General features: G+C 42.1%; 2 protein-coding genes across 2 annotated transcripts in view; one reads left to right on the top strand and one right to left on the bottom strand.

The window, feature by feature from the left end:
* The first annotated feature begins 299 nt into the window (after positions 1-299).
* On the top strand, positions 300-22,955 carry pnhd (pinhead). The gene is given in 8 exon segments (XM_048613906.1): positions 300-326; positions 3,978-4,163; positions 6,076-6,366; positions 7,234-7,378; positions 20,115-20,296; positions 20,407-20,456; positions 20,576-20,578; positions 22,817-22,955. Coding segments are annotated over 8 exon segments (1,023 nt in total).
* pole4 (polymerase (DNA-directed), epsilon 4, accessory subunit) overlaps positions 21,533-25,338 on the bottom strand; it is a 30,757-nt gene continuing 26,951 nt past the window's right edge. Inside the window, exon 6 of the transcript XR_007265104.1 lies at positions 21,533-22,930. The gene's annotated coding sequence lies outside the window, so the exon portion shown is untranslated. The remainder of the gene's footprint in view (positions 22,931-25,338) is intronic.

The raw sequence follows: 25,338 nt of genomic DNA on the forward strand, positions 1-25,338 counted from the left end.
TCAGAAGCACAGACAACAGAATGTGGCATGGACTGTAGTGCATCACAGAACCGCTGCAATTATATAAGATACAATTGGATAGGTAATGGGGTACTTTTGATGGGTGAATTAAGATGGGCTGAATGGCCTTCTTCATCTCTAATTCTCTATGAATTTGTGTTTGCTATTATCTCCATCAGAAGCCTCTTTAGGGAAATTATTCTGAACATTCTTGGACATGATCCTGACCAATAGAGATTAGCCACATTTAAACTTCCATTCAGACCAAATCTCAGTTTGAATGACTGGAGATTACTGATATGGCCATTCACAAGCTCCTGTTGAAGGTAGCAGGGTGGACTAAGAGCAGCCTTTGCTCCCAAGTCAACATGTCCAGCTCTGAGGCACTAATTACTCAGCTCCACTGGCAAGACATATCATTCATATGTCTGACACTAGATTCCAGGGGCAACAGTGCTACTGGGAGCTCACTCACACATATTTAACAATGCTTTGGGACTGCTCTGGAATTTCCAGGAATTACATTACTCAGGAAACATATAAAACATTTTTGTTTGAAAACTTCTGTGGTATAAAATTAAAGAGTGAGAAAAAAGATTGTTGATTGAAAGTGAAATGTATGATGAAGAACTTGTTTGTAATCTGATTGGTGAAGGAAAGTGATGTGCCACAAGGAAAGTCCACCAATCTGTGGGAGCAACGCTTTTAGACACAATTGGTCATGTGATGAAAGCTATATTCATGCAGACATGACAAACTTGTATATGGCAGGGACTCTTGGAAGGCCAGTGAAAACACTTCAGGAATGTCCTCCAACAATCTCTGCTGACTGAGGGGTGACCTCTGCTGTCAACAATCAAAATGTAGAAAGTTGATGCAGGAAGACATTGAACACGTTGACAGACATCATTGGGAACCAGCAATGGCCAAATCAACAAATTGGAGAGAACTTCACCCACCCAACTCTTCAAGCACCACCTGTCCAATCATGACAGAGTCTGTAGACCATGAATTGGACTTCTCAGCCATCTCAAAATCCAACAAGCCAAATTGGAAGCAAGTCATCCTCAATCCCTTGTGTCCCTAGAATTGCCTAATGGGCAGAGGATATAGTGGGCATTCATCCTTAGAATCAAGATAGTACCCTTGAGACATTTTCAGGTCAGATTCTGCCGACTGTCATTCAGAATGCTCACCCTTGAGAATCCCATGCTGAAGGAACATAAGGCCACCTATCTATATTCCCTGTTATTTTCCCTCCAAAAAGGCATACTTAAAATGAGATATTAATCCAAAATTCTGTCCAATTTCTCAGATGAATATAAAACACCACACAGCCACTTGTCCTGGTTAGTATTAATCCTCCAGCCATCATCAGGAAAATAGAGTATCTGCACATGATCACATTCCTGTTTATGGAATGTTGTTGTGTGCAACTGTTTGCCCTATTTCTTAAATTTGAAGCATTTTATATTATGTATTGCTGGACGCCAAGTATTTTGTAATGTCCTGCCATTGTGAAAAATGCTGTATAAATGTAAGTTTTTTCCTGTGCACCTCTTTAGATGCACTTTGTGGAATCATCAAATCCTTACAGTGTGGAAACACTGGCCCATCTAGTTCACACCAACTCTCCAAAGAGCATCCCATCCAGAATCAGCCACCCCCATTCCTGTAACCCTGCATTTCCCATGGCTGATCCACCCAACCTATACATCCCTGGACACTGGAGGCAATTTGGCATGGTCAATCCACCTAACATGCGCATCTTTGATCTGTGGGAGGAAACCCACACAGACATGGCAAGAACGTGCAAGCTCCACACAGCCAGTTGCCTGAGGCTGGGATCGAACCCAGGTCCCTGGTACTGTGAGGGAGCAGTGCTAACCAAGGAGCCACCATACCCACCCTTTGGACATTCCAAAAGGAAACATAGATACTTCATATGGCGTGCTTATGTGTCACTGGTATTTTAGTACAAATTTCATAAAATTATTTGGACGTTTCTGAGAAGAGAGACATATAGCCGAAGTTTTGTTTTGACTTGCACTCATCAGGACTAATGCAAGAATGCCAAATTCCAAATAATCACAGCAATTTATACTGCAGGAGAAAAGGGTGTTAACAGGTTGACAAACTGACCCTGATTGGCTAAGAAGTTGCCATGGGGAATTCTGAGCTCCACAAACTCTTGAGTAATTCATAAAACACACAAGGCTTGAACATATCCCTTCTGTTTGCAGTGAATGAATCCCTATGTATGTTTAATTAGATATATGAATAGGCACACTGAAACCTTATTTAAATTCTATATCTGCTGAAACCTAGCAAAGTGCACTTCCAAAACAATCTAAGAGCCTGACACAAAGGATGGGGCACAGAGTGTGTTGGGATACTCATGTATTTCCAATTAGTTTCCATCTTTCATCTATCATCAAACAGACCCAAAATCTAACATTGTGTGAAGAAGAGACAAGTACAGTAGTTAGAATAAGAGACTGGATTAAGTGATAGTCTCTTGCAAAAGGGCTTCAAAATGCCCATTATTTGCAAATACAAAAGACCAATGCCTTTTTCAGGCAGGCACATGTGGTTCCCCTATTTTTGGCCTTTACCAAAAATGCAGTTGGTGCCCTTCTGGTTTATAATCAGTGTGGTCGTCTTAACCACTAAAATTGAAGCTTTAGAGGCCTTTATAGTGTTGAAAAGCATAAGCTGCTTGGTTATAGGGCTAGCCACTAGAACAAAGGCTTGTTCCCTAGTGACAGGGGTCTGAGAAAAGATTAAAACGAGCTAGATTTTTCAGCCTGTGATGGAGGCATGTGCAAGAGTTTATATAAGTATATAATACTGTTCAAGCAATGGAATAATTAGACCTAATAACCTGCAATAGTTTACATTGTAGAGCAGAACCAAAGTGGTAATTTTCCTTCTCATAAAGAGTGATCATGTTTTGAATAAACCTCTAAATGGACAGCAGAGACAAACCCCCTGAAATCTCTTTCAGAAAAATATTGGATGCTGTGGTTAAGGATTCTATGACCTTTCTGGGTTGGATGATGAGTATTTTCCCCCCTCAATGTGGGAATATGGCCATGTACCTCAATGACTTCTTTTGTTTGTGGGATCAGCACGCTATGAGTTAAATTATCTGGCAGTCCCAACAACTTAGTTTGGAGACTCAAGTGACCCAATCTGATCTTGATTATAGGTTATTTACAGAGGGCAATTTGAGCTAATCAAAAACAGCATAAGAACATTTACTAGTTTGGGAGAGGAATCATCAAATGGAGCTGTGCAAACTGGGTCAGGATTGCAGGTAGTACCTGTGCAGCTGTCCTCATTTAGGACGGACATAAAAAATTTCTTCATTCAAAAGGATACGTATCCTTGGAATTCTCTGCTCTAGAGGATTCTGGATGCTCCATCATTGAGTATGTCCTAGGCTGAGATGGGCAGACTTTTGGTCTCTCAGAGAATCAAGGAATATGGGGATTGGGGTAGAAAAGGGAGTTGAAGCCAAACATCAGCTATGATCACACTGAATGCAAGACTAGGGTCATCAGGCACATGATCTACTGCTGCTTCCATTTCTTATCGTCTTACGAAAACCGAAAGAACTGCGGATGCTGTAAATCAGGAACAACAACAAAGTTGCTGGAAAAGCTCAGCAGGTCTGGCGGCATCTGTGAAGGGAAAAACAGAGTTAATGCTTCGGGTCTGGTGACCCTTCTCAGAACTCATCGTCTTATGTTTACTCTGTCTGGTCTAGTCTCACCCTCCATCTGATGCAACACCTTCCTCTCTCAGGCAGACCTACACTTTTGCCTCAACTAGGTAGGTTTCTCGTCATGTTTCTTTGATAATCAGTTTGTGAAATCTTTTGGTTGCTTTGCTGTAATGTTTTTCCTGAGCATGGTCAAAAAGAATTTTTGTAAAGTGATGTGAATTTCATTCTAAACATAATGTACATTTAGGTCGTCCTACTCCGTTGTGACCCATACCATTTTGTCCTGACAGATATTACCAGCAGCCTTGTCAGCATTGACATTGGGAAATGTCATTCTCACTGTGGTAACCGTCAGAGATCAGAAAACTACAACTCCGAATTTCTAGGATTTCCTACGCATTTCTCAGTGCTGGAACAACTCCAAGCTAACGAGGTTCATGGAAAAAAGGAAAAAAACACTTTTCATTAACTCACAAAAAGTTTAATATTATTAAAACTAATGAAGTATTTATAAGGAAAATAGAGGAGTAAATTTCCTCAGTGGTAGGTTTGAACCTAGCTTTCCTGTGAAATGTCATCAATTGAAATCTTAAAGATAGTAGGAACTGCAGATGCTGGAAAATCTGAGATGACAAGGTGTAGAGCTGGATGAACACAGCAGGCCAAGCAGCATCAGAGGAGCAGGAAGGCTGACGTTTCGGGCCTAGACCCTTCTTCAGAAATGGGGGAGGGGAAGGGGGTTCTGAAATAAATAGGGAGAGAGGGGGAGGCGGAAAGAAGATGGATAAAGGAGAAGATAGGTGGAGAGGAAACAGACAGATCAAAGAGGCGGGGATGGAGCCAGTAAAGGTGAGTGTAGGTGGGGAGGTAGGGAGGAGATAGGTCAGTCCAGGGAGGACGGACAGGTCAAGGGGGCGGGATGAGGTTAGTAGGTAGGAAATGGGGGGTGGGGTGGGGGGGGGGGGAGGGGATAGGTGGGAGGAAGGACAGGTTAGGGAGGCAGGGACGAGCTGGGCTGGTTTTGGGATGCAGTAGGGGGAGGGGAGATTTTGAAGCTTGTGAAATGGTTGAAATGGTTCGCGACTGGGAGGTGCAGTTGTTTATTGCGAACCGAGCGTAGGTGTTCTGCAAAGCAGTCCCCAAGCCTCCGCTTGGTTTCCCCGATGTAGAGGAGGCCACAATGGGTACAGCGGATGCAGTTTACCACATTAGCAGATGTGCAGGTGAACATCTGCTTGATGTGGAAAGTCTTCTTGGGGCCTGGGATGGGGGTGAGGGGGAAGGTGTAGGGGCAGGTGTAGCACCTCCTGCGGTTGCAGGGAAAAGTGCCGGGTGTGGTGGGGCTGGAGGGGAGTGTGGAGCGGACAAGGGAGTCACGGAGAGAGTGGTCCCTCCGGAAAGCAGATAAGGGTGGGGACGGAAAAATGTCTTTGGTGGTGGGGTTGGATTGCAGATGGCGGGAGTGTCGGAGGATGATGCGTTGGATCCGGAGGTTGGTGGGGTGGTACGTGAGGACGAGGGGGATTCTTTTTTGGTTGTTATTGCAGGGATGGGGTGTGAGGGATGAGTTGCGGGAAATGCAGGAGACACGGTCGAGGGCGTTCTCGACCACTGCGGGGGGGAAGTTGCGGTCCTTGAAAAACAAGGACATCTGAGATGTACGGGAGTGGAATGCTTCATCCTGGGAGCAGATGCGGCGGAGGCGAAGGAATTGGGAATAGGGGATGGCATTTTTGCAGGAAGGTGGGTGGGAGGAGGTGTATTCTAGGTAGCTGTGGGAGTCGGTGGGCTTGAAATGGATATCGGTTTCTAGGTGGTTGCCCGAGATGGAGACAGAGAGGTCCAGGAAGGTGAGAGAGGTGTTAGAGATGGTCCAGGTGAACTTAAGGTTGGGGTGGAAGGTGTTGGTGAAATGGATGAACTGTTCGAGCTCCTCGTGGGAATTGAAATCTTAACTCTGTTTCTCTCTCTACAGTTATGGATTATTATCAGCATTTTCTGTTTTAATTTTATATTTGTAGTATCTTTAGTATTTTGTTTCTCTATCTTGTAAAAAATATTTTCTGAAGTCAAAATGGAAAGTTCAATATAAATTGGATCAGGAATTCTGCAGAATAGAAAGATGATTTTGTGGAAATCTGATTTCCTGGTTAATGTGAGAATTGATGGTACGCTATTCACTTTGAGAAGCATTACAGGACATTGATTCCAATTCAACTAAACTTTGCCTCACTGTTGTTTCACGTTGCTTATTTTCCTTTCTCCAAAAGCTAGCAGTAGAACGGACGTTGGAATTTGCTTGAATGCCAACAGGGTTTTCATGCCGCCATAATTCTCTGTGTGAGCTAGTGCAGGTGAGAGTCGAGGGGGTTTTGCTGCTTAATGGAGTCCGAGAGCTGGAGGTGGTTGGAGAGTGTCAGTGCAATACCAGACCGACGGCATGCGTTCAATCACTCCTTCTGAAAACATATTCACCTGACAGTCCACTAGAGGTCACTGTAGATGTGGGCAAGTGCTCCAACCCAAGAGCTTCAGTTATTTCCCTGCATTGGTTAGCTATTAGTGAACGAATAAAGAATGGCCTTGAGACGTTTCCAAGCATTTACGGGCACCATAGGAAAGATAAGAGCCAATTTGTACGCAGCAAGCTCCTACAAACAACATTGTAAGAATGACCAGACAATCTCTTTTCAATCATATTGGTTGAAGGCAAGAAAGTCTCACCAGGAACACTGCAAATAACTTGTAGCTATTCTTATAACCACGATTGGATTCTTCGTGGTCACCTGAGAAGGTAGAACCAGCATCATTTTAACAACTCATCCAGAAGGGCTGAGATGGGTTGGAGGAGGAGGACATTAGCTGTGCTTCTGCACTACTGAAATGTTGTCCAGAAAAATCTGATAATCTCCTGTAATTCTTTTCAACATATATTATTCTGTGAGGAGAGAATACTGGCAATCAGTGGGCAAATGTGATCAAGACACATTCCATAGATTGATCAGCAATTCTCCTCCTGACATTAGTGACAAATTGCATCAACAAATCTTATTAAAACTACACAATGGATTAGACTTATTCACTTTTGACGATCTGGTCTTGACGTTCCCCTGAAAGCCAATCCATCGTGGTCAGCCTCAATGCTTGCTTACAATCTGGACGTTACCCTCCTTTCCTGGGAGTACAGTCCTCTAGGTTCTAGAAACTGCACTCCAGCACTTACTCACAAACACAATTCCAGCTTCACAACAACAGTTAGCTTCGTAAAGCCAGTACTGCCCCTGGGTTTTTTCCTGAGTTCTAATCTTGCTCAGTTGCATTAAGCAGCTCCTTCTTGTGTCTTATAATCTGCAAGGGTAGTACATGGACCAGGAAAGAAGGGCCACAGATAATTGGATTTGATTTAATCTAATATAAAGTACTCTCTAAGGTTTAATTTAGAGAGGTAAATCATGGCAGGAGAGCTCAAAGTTTTGGTTTACTCCTCTTGCTCCATGTGGCAGGCTGGGGACAGTTCCAGTCCCCAGGTCAGCATGTATGCAAGAAGTGTAACCAGCTACCGCTCCCGGAAGCTCGAGTTTCAGAGCTGGAGCAGTGGCTGGGGACACTGTGGAGCATCCGCAAGGCAGACAGTATCGTGGATAGCACGTATAGAGAGGTGGTCACACCGCAGGCTCAGACTCTGCAGGCAGGAAGGGAATGGGTGACCACCAGAGAGAGAAAGAGAGATAGGCAGGTAGTGCAGGAATCTCCTGTGGCCATTCCCCTGCAAATTGATACACCATTTTGGATACTGTTGAGGGGAATGACCTCTCAGGGGAAAACAGCAGCAGCCAAACTTGTTGCACCATGGTTGGTTCTGCTGCAGAAGTGAGGGGTTAAAAGTGTGCCAGGGCAATAGTTATAGAGGACTCAATTGTAAGGGGAATTGACAGGCATTTCTGTGGCCGTAAATGAGACTCCTGAATGGTATGTTGCCTCGCTGGTGCTAGGGTCAAGGGTGTCTCAGAGCAGGTACAGGACATTCTGGAGGGGGAGGGTGAACAGCCAGAGGTCATGGTACACATCAGTACAAAAGACATAGGTAAAAAAAAGGGATAGAGTCCTAAAAGCAGAATACAGGGAGCTAGGAAGAAAGTTAAGAAATTGGATCTCAAAGATCAGGATTCAGTAATCTTAGGATTACTACCAGTGCCACATGCTGGTCAGAGTCGAAATGACAGGATATATCGGATGAATACGTTGCTGAAAAGATGGTATTAGGGGGAGGGTTTCAGATTCCTGGGGCATGGGGAGCAGTTCTGGGGGAGGTGGGACCTGTTCAAATTGGATGGGTTACACCTGGGCAGGACTGGAGCTGATGTCCTAGAGAGAGTGATGCCTAACCGACTGGGGAGGGTTTAAACTAATATGCCAGGGGGATGGGGAGCTACATAAGGGGTCAGAGAAGGAGGGAGCAAGGGAATAAGAAAAGTAATATGCAGAGAAACCAAGGACAAAATTCAAAGAGGGCTATTGAGAAAAATAAGAGCAAAACAAACAATGTTAAAAAGACAAGCTTAAAGGCTTTGAGCCTTAATGCGCAGAGCATTTGCAATAAAGTGGAACTAATCACGCAGATAGATGTAAACAGTCATGGTATAGTTGGGATTACAGAGACATGGCTGCTGGGTGACCAGGGTTGGGAACTGAATGTCCCAGGGTATTCAGTATTGAGGTAGGACAGGCTAAAAGGAAAAGGTGGTGGAGTGGCACAGCTGGTTAAAGAGGAATATTAGCTCTGACAATGTGGAGTCTGTATGGGTAGAGTTGAGAAATACCAAGGGGCAAAAAACATTAGTGGGTGTCATATATAGACCCCCAATTGCAGTGATGATGTTGGGAATGGCATTAAACAGGAAATTAGAGATGCATGTGATAAGGAAATATCAGTGATCATGTGTGATTTTAATCTGCATGTAGATTGGGCAAATCAAATTAGCCACAATGCTGTAGAGAAGGAATTCCTGGAGTGTATATGGGATGGTTTTCTTGACCAATATGTGGAGGAAGCAACTAGACAGCAGACCATCGTAGACTGGATACTGTGTAATGAGAAGGGAATCATTGCCAATCTAGCTGTGAGAGACCCCTTGGGGATGAGCAGCCATAACATGATAGAAATCTTTATCAAGTTGAAGAGTGGGGTAGTTGATTCGGAGAAAGGGTGCTGAATCTTAATGAAGGAAACTATGAAAATATGAGGCGTGAGTTGGTCTTGATAGATTGGCGAGAGTTACTTGAAGAGATGACAGTGGATAGACAACGGCAAACATTCAAGGAACGCATGGGGGAACTACAACAAGTTTTTATTCCTGTGTGGCACACAAGCAAAATGAGTAAGAGGACCAATCCATGGCTTACAAAGGAAATTAGAAATAGTATCCGATCCAAGGAAGAAGCATACAGATTGGCCAAGAAAAATAATATGTGTGAGGATTGGGAGCAGTTTAGAATTCAGCAAAGAGGAACCAAGGGATTGATTAAGAAGGGAAAAATACAGTATGAAAGTAAGCTCGCAGGGAACATGAAGATTGACACAAAAAGTTTCTACAGGTATTTGAAGAGAAAGAGATTGGTGAGGACAAATGTAGGTTCCCTGCAGACAGGAACAGGGGAATGTATTACAGGGGGACAAAGAAATGGCTGTGCAACTGAATACACACTTTGGTTCTGTCTTCACAAAGGAGGACACAATTCAGATACCAGAAATGTTGGAGAATCCAAGATTTAGTGAGACGAAAGAATTGAGGGAGATCAATACTAGTAGAGAAATGGTGCTGGGAAAATTGATGGGATTGAAGGCAGATAAATCCCCAGGCCTGATAATCTACATCTCAGAGTACTTAAGAATGTGGCTCTAGTGGATGTATTGGTGGTCTTCTTCCAGGATTCTATAGAATGTGCAACAGTCCCTGCAGATTGGAGGGTAGCTAATGTTACTCTAATATTCAAAAAGGGAGATAGAGCGAAAACAGGGAATTATAGACCAGTAAGCCTAACATTGGTAATGGGGAAAATTCTTGAATTCATTATCAAAGCAGTGGCAGGATCAGACAGAGTCAGTATGGATTTATGAAGGGAAAATCTTGCTTGACACATCTGTTGGAATTCGATGAAGATGTAACTAGTACACAGTTGACAAGGGGGAGCTAGTCGATGTGGTATATTTGGACTTTCAGAAAGTGTTTGACAAAGTCCCGCATAAGAGATTATTGTCCCAGATTAAAGCATATGGGATTGGGGACGTGTATTGAGATGGATAGAAAACTGGTTGGCAGAGAGGAAACAAAGAGTAGGAAATAATGGATCCTTTTCAAATTGGCAGGCAGTAACCAGTGGGGTGCCATAGGGATCAGTGCTGGGACCCCAGCTAGTCACAATATATATTAATGACTTGTATGAGGGAACAAAACATAACACCTCAAAGTTTGCAGATGATACCAAGTTGGGTGGGAAGATGAACTGTGCAGAGATCCTTCACCATGATCCATGAGGTTAGGTGAGTGGGCAAATCAATGACAGATGCATTAAAATTTGGATAAATGTGAAGTTATTCACTTTGGAAGCAAAAATAAGAAGGCATATTACTACCTGAATGGCTGTAAATTGGGAGAAGGGAGTGTTCAGTGGGACCTGGGCGTCCTCGCATGCAGGTACAGCAGGCAGTAAAGAAGGCAAATGGTATGTTGGCCTTCATTGTGAGATGTTTCGAGTATAGGAGCAGGGATATGTTGTTACAGTTATACAGGGTCTTGGTGAGGCCATACCTAGAATATTGTGTGCAGTTTTGGTCTCCTTTTCTGAGGAAGGATGATTTTGCTCTCGAAGGAGTGCAGCGAAGTTTACCAGGATGATTCCAGGGATGGTGGGACTGACGTCTGAGGAGAGATTGACTAGGTTGGGATTGTTTTTGCTGGAGTTCGGATGAATGAGGGGGGATCTCATAGAGACTTATAAAATTCTAACTGGATTAGACAGGGTAGATGCAAGGAGGATGTTTCCGATGGTGGGTATGTCCAGAACCAGGAGTCACAGATTTAGGATTAGGGGTTGACCATTTAGGACGGAGATGAGGAGACATTTCTTCACCCAAAGAGTGGTGAGCCTGTGGAATTCAATACCGCAGGAAGTGGTTGATGCCAAAACATTGAATGTTTTCAAGAGGCGGCTAGGTATAGCACTTGGGGCGAATGAGATCAAAGGTTATGGGGAAAAAGCAGGATTAGGCTATTGAGTTGGACGATCAGCCATGATCGTGATGAATGACAGAGAAGGCTCGAAGGGCTCATGGTCTCCTCCTGCTCCTATGTTTTATGTTTTTATGTTTCTATGTTTAATGATACAGAACTATCCAACAATTTTTTGGGGCTTTTTCCTGAGCCCAAAATGCAGGACTAGTTCAGTTGCTTTTTTCAGCAGTCCAACTAAATATCAGCACTGCTTGCCATGAAACCTGATTCTTACTCTGCTTCACCAGTTGCCTATTTTCTTTGAATCGCTCTTTCAGAGACCCTTGAACTGTTTTACATAGCCAACTGAAAACCATGCACTATGTCCCATGCTTGTTCCTCGGTGTAGTGATTGTCACAAGGTCATCCAGGGGACCTCATAGAATATGAGTTCCCTGATCGGAGCTATTAACCTGGTCCAATCAGGAAGCCCTGTCTGACAGATATAAACAGGAGTGTCAGCTTTGAAAGAGCTGGAACAGTGTGAAAGACTTTCCACATGTAAATAAAGGATGATGTGGTGACGGGATACTGTGGAGTTATTTCAGTGGCAATGAGAGTAAAGCAATGCTCTTGAAGAAATTTGCTCACAACATTCATCTATGAGTTGGGGTAAACATTTCTGGCATCATGCCACTGTTTGGGAAGCTTGGCTTGTTCGATCCTGTCATTGAAGACTGGGCTCAGAATGTGGAAAGGTTGTATTATTTTTTTCCAGGCAAATGACATTGGGGCAGATGAAAAGCAATGAATAATACTCCTGTCAATTTGTAGACCCACAGCTTTTTCAGCTATTACGAGCCTAATTTTCCCTGAGACACCAGATCCTAAAACCTTTCAAGAGTTGGCTGATTTAGTTAAGGAATATTATGACCCCAAGCCACCGCTAATTCTGAGATGCTATTGATTTTACTTAGCAATTCGAGAACCAGGCGAAATCTGTACCGGCATTATTGATAGGTTAAGATGCCTAGTAGATGCATGTGACTTTGGTTTAACCCTTAATGAGATGCTGAGAGACTGTTTGGTATGTGGGACTAATGATGTAATCATGCTAAAGCGCCTGTGAGTTGAAGCACAACTGGACGTCAAAAAGGCATGACAACTGGCTTTATCAGTGGAAAATGCGGCAAGTGGAGCATATGAGTTGCAGGGTATTCTGATGAAAGTGGACACCCTTGCCAGTCTGACTGAGTTTGGGGAACACCCCTACGGTGAAAGCAATTGCACAGGCTTCACACAGGACATCTCCTGAACAGAGGGACTCTAGGTCAGCCCACAGCAAAACCCCAAAACAAAGGCAAATCTTGACTAAATAGTTAAAATTTTCTTCAGGATCCAGGCCAGAAAGATATTGTAGTTGCTGCTGGTATGCCGACTCAAGACAGCACAAGAATCCGACAAGACTTAAACTGAGTAACAGAACTCCTAGGCTGGTATCCAGGAGAGCACACCTCTTGGAAAGTCTACCTACATCTGGTTTGGAACAGTTAAATTGCCTGAAAACATCCAAATCAGAATCGATCAAAATAAACATCTGGTTAAATAGTCACCCGGTTGTAATGGAGGTTGATTCTAGTGCGGCCGTTTCAGTGATTGTAGAACCAGTCTATAACAAAATTCACCTTGGAATCCAGCCCTTAAGTTTGCGTAAGACCTTGGCTGGACCAAGAATTTATAGTGTACCTTACAGATTAAGGGTACAACTTTGGTTCCGGTCTCTTATGAGAAGCAGATGCTTCTTTTGTCACTAATTGTAGCAAAAGGTTCAAGCCCAATCTTGATGGGGCAAAATTGGTTGAGAAAGGTTTACCTAGATTCGCTCAATATTTTTCGATTAGAAAATGGCTGCTTGAGTCCTAAAAAAAAACCCAGAAGTTTTTCAGGGAGGTCTAGTGACTATCAAAGGAGGCAAGTCAACCTTGCTTGTGGACCAGGAAGGAATTTGTTAAAAGTAGAAGTTGACCACCCCCGCTCCCAAAGAACTAAAATTGAAACACCTAAAGAGGAGCACCTCGCCCTATAATCTATAAAAGGAGTGTGAAAAGTGCTGTAACTTGTCTTTCAGCAACTTCTTTTCGTTAACTAAGATAAAAACCTGACTCTCTCTTTACAATAAACAAGTAACAATTTACTTATGTAACTCTAACAGTGAACAAATTAACTAAACTATTAACAAACCAAGTAAACCCCTTCTAACTACTAACTATTCCAGAATAAAACAAGATTCTAATAGTATGCTGTTCTAATAAATACAAGTCACACTTATATAAAATAAATTTTAAAAAATAGAATTTAGTCTCCAAATTACAGCCAGTTTATGTGTCTTCTGGAATGCTTTGTGCCTTCTCTGTTGAATACTCTGTCAGGAATGCCTTCTGCATTGATTCTTCTGTCAGAAATATAAACTAGTTGTCCCATTGGTACCTTTGATATTTAGATGGTGCTTTCTTTAAGATTTAGAGAAGACTGTGAGAGCCAGCGATTTTCTCTTGAGAGCTGGGAGCTGTTAACTCTGGCAGATGGCAGTTAGTTCTCCCCATCTTTGTCCAACTGCCTTTTTCTTTTATACCCTTGATGACCTATCAATTTCTTACACTAGGATTGGTCCTATGTTGTCAAAAAAATCAGATTTAAATTTAATTGGTTTTTGGTATCTAAGCGCCTGGTTCAAATTGATTGGCTAAATTTCAAACTTGTCTTGGTAACAAAACTGCTACTTGGCTTGCTAATTGTACGGCCTTTTGATACAACTGTTTCAATTCGGGTGCTCTCTATGTACCTGCAAACTTTCAATCTGCTGCTCACTGACATCTATTTAAATCTCTAAGCATAGAAAGGCACATATTTTAAAGGGACCACACAATGCTTTAACCCCAACCCCCCCAGCATTACCAAATACCAAATTCTAATTTCCTGCCTCCCATTCCAAAAGTACTCTACCCAACTTCGCAACAAATTCCACAATTCTGCAAGCTGGCGCAGTGCCATTTGCATTATGGCCAAACGTAGAGGCAGAAATCAGAAGAGTAAAAATGAAGGAATCATCACATCAATCCAATTTGCAGAATGGCAGCACTGGCCGTACCAATTCTGAAGCCTGAATGGTCAGTTTGCCCTTGTGAAGAGTTTAAACAAACAGTAAACTGCTGTTTGCAGCTGGATAAATATTAAACCCCTTGCATAGAGGATTTATACACAAAGCTGGCAGGGTGCTGTCCTTCATAAAATTGGAGCCACACTTGCAATTGCAGTTAGATGAGGATTCCCAGAAGTATGATACAATAAATATCCATAACGGTTTGAAAGAATATACGAGACTGCCATTTAGGGAATCATCAACCTGTGCAATTTTTCAATGGACAATGGAGCATATTTTACAAGGTCTACCCATGTCGCCATTTATCTAGATGACATGCTAATAACAGGGAAGACCAATAAAGCACACTTAGAGAACTTGGATATAGTCCTTAGCATTTCTCCCAGGCGGGTGTGTGCCTTAGAAGGAAAAAATGTATGTTCCAGGGACCCCAAGTGATCTACTTGGGCTACAGTGTTGACAAGACTGGGTTACACTGATTGGAAGATAAAGTGAGGGTGATCAAAGGTGCCCCGGCTCCCCAACATCTGTACCGGAGCTTAGGCCTTTCCTTGGGCTGGTGAATTACTATGGAAAATTCACACATAACCTGTCCTTCATCCTGACACCTCTACATCAACTCTTGAAAAGGGGTCAGCCTTGAAATAGTCACATAGCCAAGCCACAGCTTTCAGGGAAGTGAAGAAACAGCTATCATCCTCTAAAGTGTTGGCACACTATGATTCCAAGCGAGGTGTGGTATTGACATGCAATGCCTCCCTGTACAGCATGGGGTAGTATTAGCTCATAGCTGGCCCAATGGAGGGGACACCCAATAGTATATACAACCAGGACTTTGGCTAATGGAAGGTGTAAATACGTCCAGATAAAGAAGGAAGGTTTGCCGGTCATATTTGGAATCAGGAAGTTCCACCGATACTGTTAAGGAAGTAAATTTGTAATAATAATGGACCACCAACACCTGCTAGGCCTATTTAAAGAGGACAAGGCAATGCCACCCATAGCTTCAGGCAGAATTCAGAGGTGGGCTCTAATACTAAGTGCATATAGTTACAAGTTGGAACACCATGCGGGAGGCCAACTAGCAAATGCGGTTGCATTGAGCCACTCATCGCTGACAGATACACCACCACTGGTACGACCACTGGAAGAGTCAGTAATGGTTTTAAATTTTCTTGACACACTTCCAGTCACAGCTGACAATATCAGACTTTGGACGCAGATAGATCTGGTCCTGGCAAAACTGAAACAGCTGATGGTGATGGGGGAAACCAAAGGGCTGTCACAACCAGAATTGAAACCTTTTTGGACCCGGGGAGACCAGACCACAATAAAGGACGGCATATTATTGTGGAAGCAAGTGTGATTGTCCAAAGCAAAGATCGCTGCCAGATACTAGCTGAACTCCAGGGTCATCCAGGAGTTTCCAAAATGAAGATGTTGGCAATAGGTTATGTCTGGTGGCCAGGATTGGATACAGACATAGCTGCATTGGTGGGGCAGTGCCCAGAGTGCCAACAAGGACACAAATTACTGCCAGCAGCTCCCCCACATTCATGGGAATGGCAGGGCAAACCCTGGACTCGGTTACAATGCAAGTCCTTTCAGGGACTCATTATTCTTAGTCATTGTGGACGCCCACTCAAAGTGGCTGGACGTGCATTGAGTTCGTTCATCAAACACGGGGATGATGATAGAGAAACTGCACACATCTTTTTCAATACATGGACACCCGGAAGTGTTGGTCTCAGATATCGTTTATCAGCAGGAAATTTGAGTATTTCCTAAAGTTGAATGGTATTTGACATAAGGGCAGCTCCATGCCATCCACCATCCAATGTCAGAAAGAGCAGTCAAAACATTGAAGGCAGGCTTAAAGAAACAGCCTACATCTTCGCTAGATGCCAAACTGTCCTGGTTCCTATTTGATTGTTAGACCAACCCTCATGGAACTACAAGGATAGCTCCAACAGAGTTGCTATTGGGGAGAAGACTTCTTACCAGGTTAAATCTGATCTTCCAGGACCTGGCGGTGGGGCAGGGTGAAATTGCATCAGGAACACCAATGCCAGACACAAGACTCCATTAAGTGAGAGGGGCAGTTTATTTCAAGGGAAGAAGTTTGGTTTTGGAACCATAGGGATAGCCCTACATGGGTAAGAGGCATGATCAATGTGAAGTCATGTCCAGTGACATATAAATTTTGGGTAGGTGTGACAGTTCTGAACAAGCACATGCACCACATGAAAGCTGCAAACTCGCAAATGGTGCAGGAGCAAAACATGCCCAGCTCTTCGACAGCCTTTCGGAGTGTTCTAGAACTGTGGGTTCTCCCTCTCCATCAGGCATTGAAGATAGCTTGGAATTTGAGATGGACATGGCAGATGTCACGGCCTGGATGCCTTTGCTGCCTGAAGAAGAGAATGAATTTCTTTTGAGGGACTCTGGGCACAAGAGGCAAACTACTGTATCCTGTATCTGAGGCAGAGTTGGAAGAACCTGACCTGGTGCTAAGACCCCAGGTGGAGCTTAAAAAAAAGGACCGGCCTGTGTCCTTGCTCACAGAGGTGGAGGGATGTTGTGATTACGATGTCAGCCAGGTGGATCTCATAGAATGAGTTCCCTGATTGGGGCTGTTAATCTGGCCCAATCAGGGAGCTCTGGTTGACAAATAAAAACAGGAGTGTCAGACGTCTGAGAGCTGGCTCTGAGGGATTAGTGTCAAGGACTTTCCACGTGTAAATAACGGGTGACTTGGTGACAGGATACCGGCCTCTGGAGCTATTCCATGAGGCAGTTTGAATGTAGCTACCTAGCAATCAGCAGTGAATGTTATAATTCAATTTCCTGGCTCACACATAGATATAATGGATACGAAAAAAGAGAAAATTCCATCTCAGGCATTATTTTCTCTCCTATAAACTTCACTATCTGAGTCTTTGGGTAGAACAAAGGAACAGAAATTACAAAGGATTTACAGCACCAGAACAAGCCATTTAGTTTAGCTGGTTTGTTCTGACATTTATGCATGGCATGACCTTCCTGCCACAACTACATTTAACATTTTATTCTTCTACTTAGACTAACTAGAAGTCAAGTTTTCATTAAATGTTCTGATGGCCCAATAACATCCTAAAAATAATTTGAATGTACATGATTCACATTCTCCCCTTTCGTTGTCAAATACAAACCGGGTCTGGGAGAGAAAATCTGTAGGAAATTTCATCCTTCTTCCTGTAAACAATTAATTATATTGCATCGCATTGCATTGTATGCAGAGGACTTATAGCTCTCTCTCTACTGCCCCCTGGGCATTTCCAAGGTGGGTATCACTATAGTTTTCATGTCAGTGACTCTATTGCTGAGTCATAGAGTCTTGGAGATGTACAGCACAGAAACTGACCCTTCAGTCCATGCCAACCAGATGTCTTAAATAAATCTAGTCCCATTTGCCAGCATTTGGCCCGTATGCCTCTTAACCCTTCCTATTTACATATACCCATCCAGATGCCTTTTTAAATTTTGTTGTAATTGTACCAGCCTCTACCACTTCCTTTGGCAGCTCATTGCATACATCCACCAGCCTCTGCATGAAGACAAACTCCAATGTCCAGAGATACTTGAAATCAAACAGCAGAGGCAATAGCTGCACAGACTCACTGCTGGGTCAGACAGCAGTGTGGGTTTCTTTCTCCATTTGAATCACTTCCCATCTGGTCACTACCACTGCCTTCATCTCTTCCTCACTTATAAAAGTGCCGTTGTTCTGATCTTTTTTTTCCACAAAGTTCCAAAACAATGCCACAGCTTATAAAACAGCAATTACTGCTCCTAGATTTCTAGGAAATCAGCTCCAACACTGAACACAACTCAAAAAAGAAGCAACCCTTACATCCACATCCTTTTCCCACCCTCTATCTTGGATTACCCAAAATCCTCAGGCTGAGATGCCTTTTTAAACAATCTACAGTATAGGACTGCCAACTCTGGCTGAAACATTCTGGGAGATGTCATCACATCCCCTCCCACCTTCAAATGTCCTCTGCAGACTCCTGTTGTTGGCAACTGATGTGTCAACTTCTCATATGGCTTTTCAAAGGGTCCCAGTTTTGACTTTTGAAATCTGGTCATCTCGCTTCTACTTCTTTCTTCCTTACACTATTTGGCTTCCCCTGAAATACATCTAAACTAGTGCAGCACGGTGGCTCAGCAGTTAGTGTTGCTACATCACAGCACCAGGGACCTGAGTTCAATTCTACCCTCAGGTGACTGTCTGTCAGTGTGGAGTTTACACATTCTCCTTGTGTCAGTGTGGATTTCCTCCCACAGTCCAAAGGTGTGCAGGTTAGGTGGATTGGCTTTGCTAAATTGCCAGGGATGTGTAGGCTAGGTGGATTAGCCATGGGAGATGTGGGCTGGGTCTAGGTGGGATGGCCTTCGGAGGGTCAATTTGGGCTGATGGCCTGATTCCACACTATTTTCTTCAATTAGTCCACATGGTAACAAGCTGCACATTCTAATCATATTCCATTCCACATTCACAGGATAAGATGTTTATCTTGGATTCTTTATTGGGGATAATATCTGATCCTTCTGACCTGTCACTTTGAATTCCTTAACAAGTAGACATACCATTTCTTGATGTCTATCCTATAAAACAGTGTTAATTGCACTGTCTTTCACTGAAAGAGAGGTCATTGTTGTCTGGAACTGTAACCATAAGAGGTTTCCATAAAAAGAAACTTAATGCCAAGTGCTGTTTTGTGAGGAAAGGAATTAGACACATTTTAAACAACCAGACACTGTGTGAAGAGCTGCCACGAAGTGAACTAAGGAGAATTCATTATGGGCACACTCTCAGTGCACAAAGCTGACCCATCCTAACTCCAAGTCCACCACCATGAATCGAGGAAAATTTGACCCACTATGTAACTTTGCTATGTAACTTACATGGGTCTTAATGTGTATTCTCGGAGTAAGGGTGGGGGGGAAGTGGTGGTGGATTTTGCCCATGTGATACAGTAAAATGGGTGATAGTTAATCATAGCCTGTTCCATCGCTGCCAAATTTAATTTTCATTAACTCTAATTTACGTAATGCAAGATCAGTAACCTTCTAGAGGAGTTTCAGTAGACATTACACTCCATCCTAACTGAAATCAGGATAGGTTAAGAAGATGGCCTGTTAACCCAGAGACTGAGATAATGTTCCAGGGGCCCAGGTTCAAATCCCACCACAGCAAATGGTGGAATTTGAATTCAATAAATATCTGGAATTATAAGTCTAATGATCACCGTGAATCCATTGTTTGTCAGTGAAAATCCCATCTGGTCTACTAATGCCCTTTAGGGAAGGTCAGAAATCACATGACACCAATTTATAGTCCAACAGGTTTATTTGAAAACACAAGCTTTTGGAGTCTTATTCCTTCTTCAGGTGTTAGGGGAAAGGAAACTGCCATCCTTACCTGGTCTGGGCCTACATGTGATTCTAGACCCACAGCAATGTGGCTGACTCTTAACTGCCCTCTGGGCAATTAGGGATGAGCAATAAATGTTGTGTAGCCAGCAAAGCCCTCATCCCTTGAATGAATAAAGAAAAATAAGGGACAAGCAGGAAGAGCGAGAATGAGCAATTGTGACAGGACAATAGGTTGCTACTGGTTCATGGGGACACCTAACCTTACAGAGAAAATAAACAAAATAGCTATATATAATTCATGGCAGAATTTTAAAAAGACTTGCAGATGGTGATCGAGGCTGAATCAACAACAAAAGTTGCATAGCATTTAAGTTTCTAATCATTGTACCCAAAATTACAGTGTCCTGTCTATATTAGATACAAGTGCTTCCTGCTGTTGAGGTGCAATTGTGTAGCTCCCTCCTAAAGTAACATCTGCTTATGTAATGTTCTCTGAGTAAATCCTTAATGAAGATATTAGGGAAATATCATCATTAAAGAAAGCCAATCTCTTTCCTCAAAATATTGCCTTTGTTTTGTTTACTCCCTGTAGGTGGCTTGGGATGTGTACCCACCAAATTTGAAACAGTTGTGTTGGAGAATCCGAATGGATTAGAGCTTATTCAAACTGTGGAATTGTGTGAGGTGAGACAGAACTGTTCCAGACTGCCCCATGTGGAGTATTACTATGTGATCAGCATTAACTCCAGCGGTGAGAAGGAAGAGGGCCTCAAGGTACTGGAGGTGTTAATTACTCAGCAGCTGCAGTTTGCTCACTGTTTGGCTTTTGTGCATCACATTGGATCCTGTAGTGACTGAACCTCTTTGTTGTGATAATGTTACAGGAAATCGATGTTGGCAGATGTTTCGGAGTGTGTACTGCAGGAAATGGCTAGCACTTCAGATGAGCACAGTTGGTCCAAGTATGCTCCCCACCCCCATGGACATGTTTTCCAAAAGATAGTTTGATGCTGAGTTTCACTAATGTTAATGTTCTGGTGGATATCATGACAGCTGGTAAATTTGGGCACTAAATGAGTTGGTATTGCTGTCCATAGAGACTTGGTTCAAACTCAAGAGACAAATTCTGCCTGTACAGTAGCAAAAGTATTTTAAAAATATTAACTGTACTTTCAGTCAGCAAGAGTGGCCAAATTTAGGGGCTCAGGTTTGGTCCACCTCAAACAATATAGGCCAAAAAAGGCCAACAGCACGCTGTGTTCTATCTCAAGATATAGAACACAAAAGTCAAGGTGCAATGGTATATTAAACCAGAGTAAAATCATAGCAGAAGTATTTTGAGCAGATTTTGGTTCCACACTTTAGTAAAGTTTTTAAGACAATAGAGGAGACAAGGAGGGTTTAACAGGATACTGCCTGCCTGCTGAGAAAATACAAATGTGGAGACAAATGTGATGAAAAATGCAAGTTTAGTTGAGTTTGAAGAAAGTTCAATATGACTTAATGAAGATATTTTTAGTCGTGAAAAGATAGAACTGAAATAATGGAAAACAACTTTTTCCAGATTGAGAATTCAAAGTGAGGGAACATAAGATTAAATATGAGATTTAAGATGGAGAGCAGTAGCGATATTTTACAGGAGCTCAAGAGGCTATTGAACGCACTACTAGTGCCAGGATTAAAGCACAGACCATAGTGTATATTATGTACAAGGCTCGCCAAAACTCTTGCAAAAATATTAATGGATGTGCCACAGCAACAGCTTAAGTGGCTGTTTATGCTATTTCTCTGAATTTCTGGCAAAGTTACAGAGGGAGATCAGGAGAATCTCTGAGGAAATTCTACTGTCAATGTCAACATTAAAAGCAAGTTGATTAGGTGCTTAAAAGAAAGGGAATTAAATGGATTTGGAAACAGAGCTGGCACAAGGGATTAAGTGAATTTGCTTTGATGCTAAGATAAGAAGCAGTAATACAGAAATAGAAACCTCAAGAGAGCAAAACAAAAGCCAAAGGTAATCCATTATTTTATTATGATATTAAGAATCAGAGTTCTTTTATTGCTCTATTGAAAAGATTTACATACTGCCAAAGATCTTCCTAAATTAGGATTTTATTCAACTGTTTGACCTTTCTTGCAAAGCTGTCTTAAGATATCACAAGATAATTAGCAGAGTGTTTAGTGCACTCCAAAAGTGTTCATTGGATCACTATTTCAGAGAAAGTATCAGCTTAAATTACTGCTATGCTAAAATCGTGTCAGCGGAATGCAAACATGCTAAAGTGATGTGCCACTGGAAATTCTTTTGAAGGCATCCTAAATCATTAGTGAGACCTTTATGTTGAATGTACAAGATCCTTCCCATAATTATGTTCAACTAAAATCTCCAGACTTTTAGAGTGCAAGGTAGCCTTCACTTAATTGCAATGATATACCTCATCTTTGTATTCAGTACTATAGACATTGGGCCATAGGTTTTACAGTATTAAAACCTGATTTAAAAATGTGAAGTATACCTTACACAGAATAAACAATATAATGTTCTTCAGCAAGTCAAAATAAAGTTAGAGGCAGAATACAGTTTACATGCAACATTATTTGTAGGTACTGTATCCAATCTTCATGCATTTCTCTCTGAAGTATCCAATTTCTGTGGAATTTACTGAGAGGTATCCAACTTTGTGCAAGTCAACAAGAGACATCTAATCTCTGTAAATCACTTCTGCTTGACCCTCTGGTAGAGCTATAATGATTAGATTATTATTATTATAGACAATTTTAAATAATTTCTATTGAGAGGAACAATTCTGCAATTGTCCTACTGTGCAGAAAATATCATTTATTGCTATTAGATTTCTTATATTCTGTGGAAACTTATAACAGTACAGTTCAGCTTGGTTTTACAGGTCTGTTTCAGAATATGAAATCCAGGCTGCTGACTTTCCTGCCATGACCTGTGTGTCTTTTTGAGTTTGGTTTGCTTCAACTTAAGGGGACCTGTGTAATTCTAGCTCTTGCAGATAGTCAGTTGATGAACTGTAAGGACATTTAATGAAAGACGGTGATGCAGTAACTGTTCAGCTGCTTTTTGCATGTACTGTATTTAAAGACTGGTTGGATTTTTGACAAGATTGTGATATGTTGAAATATTGAGTACACCTTCATCTTAGAGGCACTCACTGTCAAAGTTTCAAGTTATGTCCCCTATTCACTGCTAATACTTGACCAAAATTCCATAAGTGAAATCTGTTCTCTTTATCGAAGATGTAGATAACTCTTCCCATTTTTTTTCAGGAATTCTCAGAAGGACCAGTGCTTGATTTGTGAAGACAGCTCATCAAATGGTTGTTCCCCTCAGGAATATGAAACTCTCGCATTCAGGAGCTGACATGGAAAGTTCATCAAATCCTGCAAATGCCATGGGACAAAATAATAGTGAACAGAGAGACAGAAAGTAGAATTACACCAACAGTGATCATTAACGCGGGAAAATGCTGTCACTTGTCAGATGTCCAGTTCACATCCACATTGCAGAGCCAGTAAAAGTAGAGATTACCACAACCCTAACAGCTAATCAACTGTCTTGCGTCATGTCTTCCTTTTCATATAGATTGTGCACTGCTCTTTTTCCAGACAACTGAATGGGTTTCATAGCCACGGTTACCTCACCCATGATTTTGATTTCTGCAAATCAGTATCCAATTGTTATCCTCACCTGGTTCCCAGCAAGAACTATTAGAGAGAGTTCTGTTGAGCCAACAGCAATAAGCCCTAGTTATGTTCTTCACACTTTCTTCGGGGCAGGAAGATCAATTAATAAATATTGCTAGCTCAGCACAGACCAAGTATTGAACCTTTGACTTGCTCGCTAATCAAATAAGTGAAGTAATATGCAAACTTGGAGCCAGAGGCCCACAGTTGTAAACACAACTCAATAGCACTCATTCGAACAACCAGTAATTAAGCTGGGTTCTGACAGGATAGGAAGCCAAGGACCCAATGTATTGTACAGTGATGAAATATTCAGTTCCAAAGGGAGCTTCCAGAAAGTAATTGATCCTCTCTGCAGTCTATTAATGGCTACACATTTTCCAGGTCCGCTCCTGGAACTTCAACGAGATTCATGACAGCTTCTGGCTAGAATTTATTTTGCTACCAAACAAAACTCCTGGATTTGCCTAGAAATGCTTACTTGATTTAGCATGGCAGAAGACAAATGTAGAATTGACCCTGTTTCAATTCTTGGACAAGTTCTTAAGAGTATGGGCAGCTTTGAAATGGAACCAGATTCTAACCCATCAGATCCTCCAAAGATGACTTTTCCCTAGGGCCCAGGTAGAATTTCAGACCCACGCACTGAGCTCCAGGTGTAGCCACTGCGATTGGGCTGAATGTACTAAATTGGGTTGATTCCATTTAAGAGCAATTATACAAGGAAAGAAAACAAGCAACACAGGATTGTTCTCAGTGGCTGTTCTACTCTTAATTGAGCGGCAATAGCTCTGTATTCAATATACTAATACTTCTGTTTCATATGATACATTACTGTTGCATAGGATGTAAGGTCTGAAAGGGTTATTATAGTGGAGTGCTTCGAGGACCACCTACAATGATGAAGTCATACAGACATGGTAGGAGCGTTAGGGTAACCATTCACATCCTCTTCATAGTCTCTGTAACAATGTCCAACACTTCAGTGTGACTTGCAGTTTATCGCATGCTAGAAACTATACACATCTCATCGAGGACAACAGCCTCTTCTCATTAGTAGCAAGTGGTTTCCCAAACATGCTCCTATATATCCCTACTCAACAAGACGATGGTGGCAGCAAACCATAATGAGCAATAGTGCAAACAGCCTGATAAGGTGATGTGCGTGACAGGATTATTTATACCACATGTATTGACTTCATTGTTATGTCTGTCAAGTTGCAGTTTCTGATAAGTTAGCTACTACAGAGACACCTCAACTCAGTTATTCAATTTCAGGTTAATGATGCTTAACCAATAAAGAAATAATTGCTTAATGAAACCTTCTATTCTTGAAACTAATTGATGGATATAAAAAATATAACTAATCAAATGTGATAATTAAATTAAGCTTTACTGATTTTCTCCTGCCACCGGCTAAAATCGTTGTTGGATGCTGACAGCTAGCACGCAGCAGAATGGTCCTTTAAAGCTGTTCACAAGCAGTGGTTTGCTGAAAAGGTCCTGAAATATTTCTGTAATGCAACACTTAAGACGATGAGATAATTCAAATGAATAGAACTCATGGAAGCACTGTGAAACCATGCTCCATTTATAGCATTTATTATCTGCAGTGTGTAGTCTTTTGTAATGGAACTTTTCAGTTGAGTTTAATCAGTGCAAATTAAAAGTATTCTGGGGATTTGGTTCTTCTTCTGTGCTCAAGCTGATGAACATCACTGATAACAAATTGACTATTTCTTACATTATCCTCCATTGTCAGCAGCAAACACTCACAGTTCAGGTACAATCCGGGTTCATTAGTGCATGGAAGGAGATACCTTGAACACCAAATGTATCAAAACTGTCAATCCATTTCCAAAGAATGTATTTATGACACAGCCGTACCTAGTGCACAGTTGAAATCCTCCTACATTACAACAGAGTAAACTTAAAAATTACGTTGGCTATAAAACACTCGGGAATGTTGTGGAGACATGAAAGATACTATGTAACTAAAAGTCCTTTAGTACTATCATAGATAACACAGTGTGGAGCTGGAGGAACACAGCAGGCCAGCCAGCATCAGAGGAGCAGGAAAGCTGACATTTCGGGTCAGGACCCTT

Source organism: Rhincodon typus, chromosome 29 (genome assembly GCF_021869965.1).
Source record: "Rhincodon typus isolate 14 chromosome 29, sRhiTyp1.1, whole genome shotgun sequence".
NCBI classification, from domain to species: domain Eukaryota; kingdom Metazoa; phylum Chordata; class Chondrichthyes; order Orectolobiformes; family Rhincodontidae; genus Rhincodon; species Rhincodon typus.